Raw genomic sequence first — 12,596 nt, 5'->3', positions numbered from 1 at the left:
GTCATGTCACGTCACGTCGCGACGCCGCCGGCCCGGCGGACCTCCTGCTCCCGAGCATCTCTTCCGCCCGCGGCGGCCCCCCCAACCGGCGGACGGAGGGGGCGGTGCGGGCTACGCCCTCGGCGCCGATTGGTCCGCGGTGCCAGTGGGCGTGCCGCCGGCTCGGCCGCTGGATGGAGGCGCCGCGGGGCGCGCGGGCGCGTACTTGTGGCGCGGGATGGGGATCGGCGGCGGCGGCGGCGGCGGCGGGACGGGGGCATGCGGGCTCTGGCGGCGGGTGTCGGGCCCGGAGGAGCAGCGGCTGCTGGAGCTCCTCTCTTACGGGCTGATGGCGCTGGGCGCCGCCTCCGCCGTGCTGCTGTGCTTCATCCCCATGCCCTACGGGCGGTACTCCTCCCGGCGCTTCGGCTGCCTGCTGCCCGCCCGCCCTGCCTGGGCGCTGCAGGAGCTGCCCGCCCTCCTCGTCCCGCTCGGGCTCGCCGCCTGCGGCGGGGCGGTCACCGCCGCCTGGCCCAACCGCCTGCTGCTGGGCTGCTTCGTCGTGCACTACGCACACAGGTGCGGCCGGGGCGGGGGGACGCTGTCAGCGGGCACCGGGGGGGCTCCCGCGCTGGAGCGCTGGGCTGGGGGCCTGCTGCCTCCCTTGGGGTGCTCCCGCTCGGGCTCGCCCGAACAGCGGGGTGGGGGGTGTGGCTGACGGCAGGAGAAGTGCCGTTCTGTGGCACGTCGGGGTCCATCTTGCTAGAAACGCCTGGCTACTCTTGTGACTGCAGGCATTGAGATTCTGCTGTTAATTAATTTTAATTATTTAATAAAATAATCGCTAAAGTCTTTTCTGCTTCTTTACGTTAAGATACTCTACGTTTTCGCGTGAGCTGAACAAATGACTCTGGCGGTGCTGCTTTGTTTTGGTGCTGCGGGGCACGCGGTGGGAAATGGCGTAAAGACGGAGCGTGTGGTGCCCTGTCAGTGTGTCCGGGCATCTGCGCGCTGCAGCTGCAGCTCTTGTGGTGACCGCCACGTTTAAGCAACGACTTGACCAGGTAGCCTTCAGGACACAGTATTCCAAGAAGGAAAGTTCAGCTCTGGATGCGGATATGATGTAACATTAATATTATGTAATGACAGCTGTTCTCCAATTACTCTTTTCAGCGTAGTGTTATTGCAGGAATTGGACTCGATGATCTTTGTGGGTCCCTTCCAGCTCAGGATATTCAATGATTCCTTAAAATACTGGCAGAGCTGAGGCTGAGTGCCCCACGTTGCCATGTATTCAAGGGTATTTGGGTATTTCGTAAAACTACTCGGGAGAAGGCAGCTTAGCTAGAGTAGAGCTCAGACAAGGTTTTGCTGTTCCCTTCAAGTCATTGACAATAGTTACTGGTAGCACTCCACAAGTAATTTTGCCACCATACTAATACAGAAGAGATAGATTTGTCAGGCTGATTTTAAGCTGAGTGTGTGCCTGATACGCAGTTGTTTTCCAGTGCTTATTGCGAAAGGCTGTTGCTCTTGACCAAAAGTATTCCACATCCTCACGGTCGAGAAGGATGCAACGTACGGTTGGCCTGGTGGCCGGCTGGCTTTGCAAACCCAGGAGCGTGTCTTTACTCCCTCTTTTTCCATTCTTAAGAGTAAAGAGATTAGCTTTGGCATAGGATCTGAACTCATCCCCGGTGCCTGGGAAGAGCTAGGAACGCAAGGCATAGGTTTGTACGGAAAGCTGAGCTGTACCGCAGTTTCTTTTTTCCAGTTGCATATTGCTGTTGCCTGACTGAGGGACTTTCTGTAGGTGAACGTATGCTGGAAAGGGACCTCTCTTATCCAGTTCTGTTTGTTGTAATGTAGCAGGCTTAAAATAATCATATTAATGAATTTGTTACGCTTCCTTGAAAGCAACAGAGGTTTTGCTTCCTCTGGTAAGGCTCCTTTGAAGCAGTAGTCCTTGGGTAGCTGGAAAACACATGAAGAATGCTCAGGCTTCAATAATCCTGCTCCTGTATCATTATAGATCATAAATAAATTGATAGGCGATTGGCATTTGGATAGTTACATGAGACAGAGTAGAAAAACTTTCACCGTCTTTTCTGGTTTGGAGCTTCTTTGTTTATTGATGCAATCCCCTGGGAAAAGCAATCAAGATTCCTTTCCCAGATGGGATGGCAGTTGTGGATTTCTAACATTTTTAACAGATGTCATAGGGTAGACCAAGACTGTCGAGGCAAAGCAATTAATGTTTTTAAGTGACTTTTAGGGCAAGGAGGAAACTGAGCTCAGTTAGGTTAATTTCAAGGGGATTGACTTTTCCCCCTGGAAGTGCTGGTGGATTTGGCATAGGGATTGTGAGACCTGGCTCGTTTCGGAAGGCTTGATAATACCATTGAGGATTTAGGAACAAAGGAGGACAAAAATACACTGTGCTTAACATCAGTTGCCTTTACTGCTCTTGTCAAAGTAATTGCATTGGATACAAAGTTCAAAATTTCTGTCCTAAGGGGAGAGAGGGCTGATCTTGTAATTCCGATTAGGTAACAAAATTAATGCCTAGGAGTTAAAGCAAGCATAACTGTCCTTCTGAACAGGGACCAAAGACTCCACTGAGAATTTGAAAAGCAGGATAATATGGACTATGGATTACAGTTTTGGACATCAAAAGTATCTTTTCTGTTTGTTAATGCAACAGTTTTTCTTTCCTTGTTCACTGTAGGGCACTCGTATTTCCTCTTCTGATCCGGGAAGGAAAACCAACACCACTTTTCATTTTTGTGCTAGCGCTTCTATTCTGCATTTTCAATGGATACTTGCAAGGCCGAAGCTTAAGCAACTATGCAAAGTACCCTTCAGGCTGGTTAAAAGATCCGTGTTTCATTACAGGTGGGTCAAAACATGTTATGAGAACATTAGGTGTAGTTTTCCTTTTGTCTTCACAGCTTTTTATTTTTTATTATCATTTTATAGTATCTTCAATCCCATTTTATAACTCTTCTCGTAGTTAATTCTCTCATTCGCTGTAGCTGGAAGCCTTTTAACCTTTTTGATTTTAGAACTGTGAACTGACACTTCTTCCCACAATGTCAGTGTTAGATGAGCTGACTGTCATCTTTATTCCTTAACACCAAAGTAAATAGGGGTCATGTATTTTTTTTCAATATAGGTACTTGAGACCTTAGATGGAACCAGCAGCATACAGGTTTAGAACAAACAAAGCAGATTTTCCACATAACATGTAGATTAAACTGAAATCCCTTGTTTCTTGATGTCGTAGGTACTAAAGGTTTGTATGTGATCAGACCGTGAACGAATTCATGGAGTAAAGTCCAGTAAGGGTAGCCACTAAATACCAAGATATCATTTCTAATGCCAGAAGTCCTTGGAGTTGGAATATTTACACATGCATGCACACACATACACCAACCCACTCACCCTCGTAATAGCAGCGGGCTTTGTCAAAGAACAAAACTGGCCTACAAGGAAGGGAGTGGAGGGGTTGATCATTCACTCCTATCAGGAAGTGAGGTTACATTTATGCTTGAAGCCACGCGTATGATTAAATGGTTAAGATGTTTAGTGACAAAGTCTTTGTCCTATTTTTTTGTTTCCTAGGCATCTACTTGTTAAGAAATACTAGTTGTTTGGCTTGAATAAGTAAGTTTTAAATAGAACGAGTTGCTCAGAGTCCATCATTTAGCATTAGGACTCAGGGGTTACAGCATAACGTTGTGTGATTTGGTATACTGTTTGTTTAGCATTACTTACTTAGCATGAGTAGCTAGATTTGCTGAAGCCTTAGGCTGCAAGCTGTGAATTTTCACCTAGATATGCTTTTGGCTGGGATACAGTTAATCTTCTTCCTAGTAGCTGGTACAGTGCTGTGTTTTGGGTTTAGTATGATGTTCATAACACACTGATGTTGTAGTTGTTGCTAAGTAGCACTTATCTTAAGTCTAGGACTTTTCAGCTTCCTGTGCTCTGCCAGTGAGCTGGCGCACAAGAAGCGCAAACCAGAAGATAAGGAGGCTACAACTGTCAGCGGAAGCTGCAACTCAACAAATAAGAACAGTTAATGGCTTGCCCGGAGAGAGGGAGAAGGAATCCAGTAAGGTGTTAGAAGATCCCGGACCAGAAATCACTGTTGGACGAAAAGGCGCGTGAAAGGCACCTGAAGAGTGTGTGAGGGGCAGATGCATAGATTGTAAGGGTATAATTGCCCAGGGATTTCTTTGTTTGGGGTCCCTCTCTGGAGGCACCCAGCTCAAGCTGTTTTTCTGCTGTACCATCTGAATAAATTATTTTTTTATATAAGATTCAATACCTGAGACTGCTACAGGAAGCCTAGGGCCAAACCTGAGGAAAAGACGAGAGTAAGAACGTGTGTGTGAAAGGAGTCGAAAGGGGCACCCATCGGCTCACTGGAGTTGCCCACTGTGAAGGGACTCTGGTCCTAGCAGGAAAGACTCTGGTGGGGTGTGTGCAACTCCTAGGATGGTGTATGTGTGCTCGAGTGGCTTCTCCCTTAACATTGATTTATCCCATGCAATTATGGCAACAAGACATAAGGATGCAGAATGTGACAATAATCTCAGTTTCTGTGGAAGCCTGGTGTAACTGGTTAAACCATTTTGCTGAATGACACAAGTAAACAGTGCATTAACTCCTTCACAATTTTTTTATTCTTTTTATTGCACGGAAGTCTTCTGTGGAAACTCTGGTACGTTCTCAGTAAAAAAAAAAAAAAAAAAAAGAGGGGGACTAAGATGTGTCCCTCTGGCAGGAATGAGAAAGGCTGTTTCTTCCAGTGTTTAAAATTTTAGTGTATTTGTTTTCCTATGTGGAAGTTAGGGAAATAAACACATTACATCTGTATATATGCACATGCACATGTTTATATAAGTCTAGCAACATAGGAATAAACTTTATAATTTACAGTACTATTCCTGTCTAGAGACCTGTTGATTACTGTGAGCTCTGTTGACTGATGAGCTCAGTGTGGGACTGGGACTGTACAGGATGTCACCAGAATTGCTTATACTGCTTATATTACTACTGCTTTGAGATAGTACGCCTAATATGTGATAGATGACTGTAGTTTGTTTTCTGAACAAGCACTTTGGCTTAGTGTATTAAAGATAGTATTTTAAATATTTCTCTTCAGGTTTTATAGGGTGGTTGATTGGCATGGCAATCAATATTCATTCTGATCATATTCTCAGAAATCTGAGAAAACCAGGGGAAAGTGGTTACAAGATACCAAGAGGTGAGTAAAAATGTTACAGAAATTTACATAGCAAAAGAAGCATCTCTCATATGAGGAGAGGTGGAGAGAGCTACGACTGTTCAGCTTGGAGAAGAGAAGGCTCAGGAAGATCTTATTGATGTATATAAATACATGATGGGAGGGAATGAAGAAGAGGGAGCCCAGTTCTTAGTGGTGCCCAGTGACAGGACCAGAAGCACTGGGCACAAAATTCAAACGTGAAATTACATCTGAACACATCCTTTGCTGTGAGGGTGGTCAAACACTAGAACAGGTTGCTCAGAGAGGTTGTGGAGGCTCCATCTGTAGAGATACTCAAAACTGGACTGGACATGGTCCTGGCAACCTGCTCTAGCTGACCCTGCTTGATCCAGGGGAGGTTGGACTAGATGATATCAAGAGGTCCCTTCCAACCTAAAATGATTCTGTGTAAAGATGACCTTCTAAAGCTTGGTGTATTTTATGGGAGATAGTAATTTATGATATAACAGGAAACTGGAAATAGCAGTTTGTTGTCTGCCTCAAGAAGGGATTTCATAGTGTGGGAAACATTTTATTTTTTTTTTCTTCTTCAGCCAAGTATTCTAAGGGATGTGTTTCACGATATCACGTGGCTTGTGCGAGTCTTTAAATTTCTTGACCAACTTTGGCTGTATTTTTAAAAAGTGGTAAAAATGTAACATAGCATTCCACAACTTTTCCGAGAATCAGCAGGTGAGTGGAGAAAGAAGACCTAAATTACCATCCCAGTGTGAGGGCAGGAGAGGAAGGCAGAAAGTACTCAGCAACTGTGTGTGCCTGGCCCATCTTATGTTGTCCCACCTATGAAGAGGGAGGGATTTGAGGTAATTGGAGAGCAAGAGCTACTGCAGTAAGGGAGATACAGGGAAAAGAGGACAGAAATCCAAAGAAAGGCATTATAAATTATGGCCTTCATGGCCATAATTTATGCCATTATTTTGGCATAATTAATGCCAAATGGAGAATATGAAAGGACTTCTTATGGACCCTATTGAAGTGCTAAGGTTTATTGACACTTTTGGCAACATTAGGCTCTTCCAGGTATATTACACTCACTGAAAGCAGAAAAATAATAGTTACCTCTGAATTCTGCTGTTTTTCTTAAGTTTTTCCTTTAGTTGTTGCTCTCTCTTGGTTTTTAGTGAGATTTTTAAGATAAAACTGGAAGAACTAGATATATAAGGCAGTAGACTTATTTTTCACCAAGAAGGTAACTGATTTTAATAGTTGTAAATCAAAGTGCCTATGTGAAAAATGAATATGAATGTCCTGTGCTATGTTCAGTGTACAAAAAAGTTCTGAAGGAAATAAGATATTATTTGTTGCACCATCAGGAGGAGTCGTTCTTTTTGATATTGCTTATCCTGTTTAAGTGCTAGAATTCTGCTTTTTTATCACAAAGCAAAGTAATTAAAGCAAGGTCAATACATGTCCTTTATTACACTTGGCAAATACTTGTTTGTTTAGTCCCACTGGTAAAGCACATACTGAGATGTTATCAATTTGTACGCTACTTTGGAATTAGAGTGAAAGTCCTTATTTTATAAAATTCCCAGCAGGTGAGTACTGATTGTTTATGCATAATTGGCTATAAAACACATTTAACATAGACTGCCAATTACTTCTTTCACTGAGCGTCAGGGCTGAAGCAGGAGACCTGATGGGGGAGGGGAACAAAAGGGCAACACATTTTAAGCTAGAGGATAAATTTGGAAGTTTAATTCGTAATCATAATATTGTTCATCATTAACTTAATTTCTGAAATACTTAAAGAAATTAAACATTGTATGCTAACTAACCCTATGAGTATTTTCTGAGACTCTTAAAGGGGCGCATATTTTCTATTTTTACATGTTTGAAAAAAGTTTTAATGTATGATCAACGAGCCGGTTTGATATCATTGTTAAGTAATTATTTACAGAGGCATGAACTTGCTTCTGATACTGGTAAATCCTCTTTTCTTTCATGATTTAAAGAGGAAAAATGGAGCTGGAGAAGGTCTGTCTTAGAATGGGGTCTGAAGTGATCCTTCATCGTACAGCTTGAACTGAAAAACAGTCTCCACTGCCTTTAAAAATTATATAGAGACATTGGGGATATACGTCTTACTTGACTTACAGAAAAAAATAGCATTAGAGATCTCCTTGATTAAGGTGCTTTAAATATAACTCTGTCCTGCTTTCAGGAGGAATGTTTGAGTATGTCAGCGGAGCCAACTTTTTTGGAGAGATCCTGGAATGGTTTGGGTTTGCCCTTGCCTGCTGCACCATTGAAAGCCTTGCATTTGCATTGTGTACGCTTCTCATCTTGGGTTCAAGGGCAAAACAACACCACCAGTAAGTGTTTGTGTCTTATCATTTCTGTTGTCGCTATGCCACACTTAATTTCCATTTCACAAATTATAGTCCATCCCATAAGGATGTTGCAGAGCAAGTCCTGTGAAAGACTCTGCTACTGCAGTGGAGAATATGATAGAGAATACTCTGAGTAGTATTAAGCACTGCAGAATTTCAGTGGGATAGTACTGAGCATAAACACACACAATGTACAATGAGGTGGTCAAAATAATGTTTAAATGAACATAGTTCATCCTGGATCTGTAAAGATTATAGACAAATTTGGGAAAATTGTCTTAATTGATCATATACTATACTTTCCCTTGCGGCTTGAACTCGTTTCTGTAACATTAAAATTTTGAAAATCACTCTAAAGTCTTCTGTAACAGGCACACTTTATAGTCAAGTCTGTATCATATGGTCTATAATCAAGTGTATAGACAATATGAAAACAGTTCTGGTAGATGACATTTAATAAAGTCTCTGCTCTCTAATTAAAGAGTCTGACTGCTAATGTACTGTATTCATAATGTGGCTTTCCTGCTAACAGAAGGATCATAGTTTGAGAAGACTTGTTTCTTGAAAGGATTCTCTTTAAAGAATAGCATGTTTAAAAGAATTTGGACACCTTAATCTTATTTTGGTTATTTTCAGTTTCCTGCTTTGGTTCTCATGCTGAAACTTTGTAGCATAAGAGGAAATAAACATGAATTTATGGAGGAAATAGGTTGAAAAAAATGCCATTGCCAACAGTCTGTCAGGGCAGCCATGGCTATGTCTAGTGGAGTCTTGAAAACCTCCAGATACGGAGATTTTCCTGCACCTTGTTTGTAGAGTGTTCCAGTTCTGTATTACCCTCCAAGTGAACAAGTTTTTCCTACTATCCAACCTGAGTATTCCAAGCTTGTCACCTGTGACCATCTCTCCTTGTTTTACCACCTGCTAGTACTGAGCAAAGTCGCAGAATATCATAGGTTGGGAGAAGCATCTGAAGGTTGTTCAGTCCAGTCATCTGGTATGACCTGCTCCAACCAGGGCTAACTGCAAGGCTATACCCTGTTGCCCAGAACCTCATCCAGTTGAGTTCTGAGTGTTTCCTAGGGTGGAGGCTCCAGCATGGCAAAGCACTCGAGAAGGATTTTTCTCATTCTCATGGGGAAGAGGTTTTTTTCCTTATGTCCAGTTGGAATTTTCCGTGGCAACTTTTATCCCCTGCCACTTGTCCACTTGCTGTGTGCCTCCAGGAGAGGTATGGCTCGGCCTTCTCTGTAATATTGCTGTAGGTAGTTGAAGACTGCAATTAGATCTGCCTCTTAACTTCTTTTCCAGGCTGAACAAGCCCAGTTCCCTCAATGTCTCCTCTTATGTGTTCCAGCTATGCAGTCATCTTAATGACCATCTGCTGGATTCTTTTCCAGTTTGTGGATGTCTTTGTTGTACAGGAAGCCAAAAACTGGAGGCAGTAATGCAGATGCAGGCTCTCAACTGCTGAATAGTGGAGAACAAGCACTTCCCTTGCCTTGGTGGCTCTATACTTGTTAAAGCAGGCCAGTACGCAGTTAGCCTTCATCATTGCAGGGATCCATTACTGACTCATGTTCAACTTGTCCACCAGGATGTCCATGTCCTTTTGTACAGAGCTGCTATCTAGCCAGTCAGTCTCTGGCCTGCACTTTTGCACAGGACCATTGCATTCCAGCTGCAAGGGTTTGCATTTCATTCATAGTTTTGCTTCATTGTCTTAAATAACTCCCCTTCCAGTACCTGTAGACAGCAGTAACAGGGCCCCTTAGTCTCTTCATCGCCTGACTAAGCAATGCCAGGTTCCTCAGCCTCTCCTCGTATATTATGTTCTTCAGGCTCAAGTTCCATGGTTAGTTTCCTTCTGTCTTAAGCTTTGACATCATTCTTTCAAAGCTCTTGAAGACGTTTCTGTCCCGAACAGGACCATTTTTCCAGTATGTGAAGTATCCCTTCCTTCCACATGAATTCATTATACAATGTGGTGTTATCCCGTCAGGGATACTCAGGATGCATAACAACATACGTTTTGCAACAACAAGCTATTTGTTCCCTGGCTGTTCTCACCACATCTGTTGGTTTGATTCCCTACTGCTGGCAGCCATAACTTTGTTTCGCCATAGTTGGTGATTTGATGTCGTTAGGATGAGTGTGGTAAATAGCAGCTTTCTATCCAGAGTAGGTTCTAAATGCATTTTCCTGGTTTGTAGTCAGAAAATATATAGATTAAATTGAACACAATTACTTAATTCCCTTGACAGGATTTTGAAGACTCAATACTCATCAGATTTTTGTCTTTGTTTTTCAGATGGTACCTTGAGAAATTTGAAGACTATCCAAAATGCAGAAAAATTGTGATCCCATTTGTGTATTGAGCTGTGCTTTTAACACTGTTTTTGAAGTGGCCACTTTTTGTAACAGCTAACCCTTTACAGGTGTTGGCAGGTTAACAACATACTCTGATCATCGCTGTGACAAAGCCTTTGCATCAATGCTGCTATTAGTTACTGCTTTTCCTCTTAATGAAAACCCAGAACCTGATGGACATGGTGAATAGGAACAGAAATGCTTTTCCAACAGTGGAGCACCATCTTAAATACATTAGGCAATGGCATCTGAATTAACATCATGGAAAGTACTGTAAGGGACTTCTGGTGCTTCCTTGTCTGCCTATGCAGGCTTCTGCTCTTTCCACTCGAGCTAGCCACACTGTCCTGGGGATTGAGCTGTGAGCCCAGTCACCCTCACTGCAATGTGGATGGTGTATTCTGCCTGTTATTTGCCTGCATACACAAATGGGGTTGATTTTTAACTTGCCTTCCTAATCCTTTCTTCCACCCACATGCTGAGGGGGAAGAACTGATGATGCAGATCAAAGACATTAGGTGAATGTAGTTGCTGTTAGGTGAGAGAAGTGTTCTTCCTCCTCTTTGCACTCTTACACAGGTATGGACACTGTATAGATAATATTTAATTCAATTTACATAAACAGCTATAGTGCTAGCTTTCCCAAATAATAGATTAAGACTGTCATCTACCTCTCAAGTTTGAAAACTATCTCAATATTCAATATGTGTTTTCTCACTCAACACTATTTTTGGAAGGCATTCTTTGTTTGGGATACTTAGGCCAGTCTAGCACTGTTAACAATTGTGTAATGTTTTCTAACTTTATAAAAAAAACCCTTAAGATTTTTACAAAATTCTTACTATGCTGTTTAAAAAAAAAAAATCAAGTGTCTTCCTTCTCGTGTTGATAAGAGTCTAGATGGTTTTATATTCCAAAAATCTGGAATCTTTTAGTGCTGCTTATTTTGTTAATGTCAGTTCTCATACCCCTACATTTTTCTCCTGAAGGACTCCAGAAGGGTTTCAAAAACCTGATGGGATCCCAAGCATACTGACTTTCAAGTTTCAGGCACATTTGTATCCCCTGCATGCTTGTGATATTAAAGAATTTTTTAGAATTGATGAAAAAAAATCTAATAGATTTGACAGAAAACTTAAAAAAACCCCAAACAAACAAAAAAACCCCAAACCAACAACCAAATAATAATAATTAAAAAAAACAACGACAACAAACAAAACCAGACAAAAAAACCCAAAAAAACCTTCCCACAAACCCCCAAAAACTCTGATGCTAATATACTTCGGAAATTCAATGGAAATCAAACTTTGCCAAGTGTCTTCTGATCTGTTTACACTGTATTTGTTGGGTTATGCTCTTCAAAACAAATTGGTAATATAATTTTGCCAGATGCCGAGTTTTCTAGTATGGTATTGCAGTAAGCTTTGTCTAAAGCTCAAATTCTGTCTTACTGTTGAGTTGCACTGATGTAGTAATCAAAGTAATGTACCTGATGAACTTTACCTTTAAAATTTTAGATATTAGTTAAAGGAAAAGTACATTCAGGAAATGGGTAGTGAAAAAGGACTTTGTCACTCAAGCTTCTGCTTAACGACTGTATTTCTGCTCCTTCTCTCCTCCCTGTCATGTTTATACAGTACTTAGTGCACTGAAGTCTTGGCTGTCATTAAGGATTTGTTCAGTGGTTGTAAACAGTGTAAGAAAAAATTCTATCGGTATTGACTGAAATAGTCAAAGGAAGGAGGGGAAGAGAAACAGGCAGTCCTGCAGTGATGGTAACTTACGTACAGCAAAGCCCTTGGACTGCCATTGCTCCTCATAATGTTGACTGGGATGACTGATGCTGCTCTCAGCCAATAGTCCAAAAGTCCAGCTTTGGGAGGACATAGGAATACCATTTATTTGATTGCCATTGTCATTACTTGATTCTCAAATTGTTTATTCATTTCTAGTTAGTGTTACATCTTCCTTAGTGTTTTACAGGAAGTTTGGCTTTCCCTGTTGTGTTTTTGTTTATCACATTGTAATTTGACATTTTATCCTAGCTGTTTTAATGAACGCTCAGTCATGAAGTTCCTTGGGGCGAGGATGGTGGGGAGGATGATTTACTTCTCAATACTGAAGTGGAGTTAGTGGACAATAAAAGTTCAATAGGATCACTTAAAGCATATTCTGATGGGAATTTTAGAAATCTAGTCTTATAAATTGAGATATTTCTAAACCCTATCACGTCCCTGTGACAGTTTTTTAAATCTTGGTGTCTAAATAATCCAGCTATCAAAATCTGCTTAGGGGAAAAAATACAGGATTCAAAGAGCACTAACTACTCTACGTGTTTAAATACTTGTATAGTTTATGGTGAATTAATATCTTATATCTTTAGGTATATTTGTTTAAAAATCACTAATGGGACAACCAACCAGTAAAAACGATCTGGCTGCAGCATTTTAGTCTCTAATCCACCACCTCTTTTTTTTTTGATTGGCCTTTTATGAAAATACAAAGATTCTTTTAATAGTAAATAGTGAAACTGCTCAGTGGTCAGTATATCTCCTTATGTTCAAGAGCTGTAGCTCTCTGTTGTCAGTAGTCTTTAC

The 12,596-nt window shown here is 41.8% G+C and overlaps 1 protein-coding gene across 1 annotated transcript; it reads left to right on the top strand.

The window, feature by feature from the left end:
* The first annotated feature begins 249 nt into the window (after positions 1-249).
* On the top strand, positions 250-11,433 carry SRD5A1 (steroid 5 alpha-reductase 1). The gene is made up of 5 exons (XM_068396011.1): positions 250-558; positions 2,708-2,874; positions 5,153-5,254; positions 7,461-7,611; positions 9,941-11,433. Exons 1-5 carry the CDS (start codon positions 329-331, stop codon positions 10,005-10,007), a joined length of 717 nt encoding a protein of 238 aa, XP_068252112.1. The 5' UTR covers positions 250-328; the 3' UTR covers positions 10,008-11,433.
* The last annotated feature ends 1,163 nt before the right edge of the window (positions 11,434-12,596 follow it).

The sequence above is a fragment of the Nyctibius grandis genome, chromosome 3 (assembly GCF_013368605.1).
Source record: "Nyctibius grandis isolate bNycGra1 chromosome 3, bNycGra1.pri, whole genome shotgun sequence".
NCBI lineage: Eukaryota > Metazoa > Chordata > Aves > Nyctibiiformes > Nyctibiidae > Nyctibius > Nyctibius grandis.
This window is presented reverse-complemented; position numbering and strand designations above follow the sequence as displayed.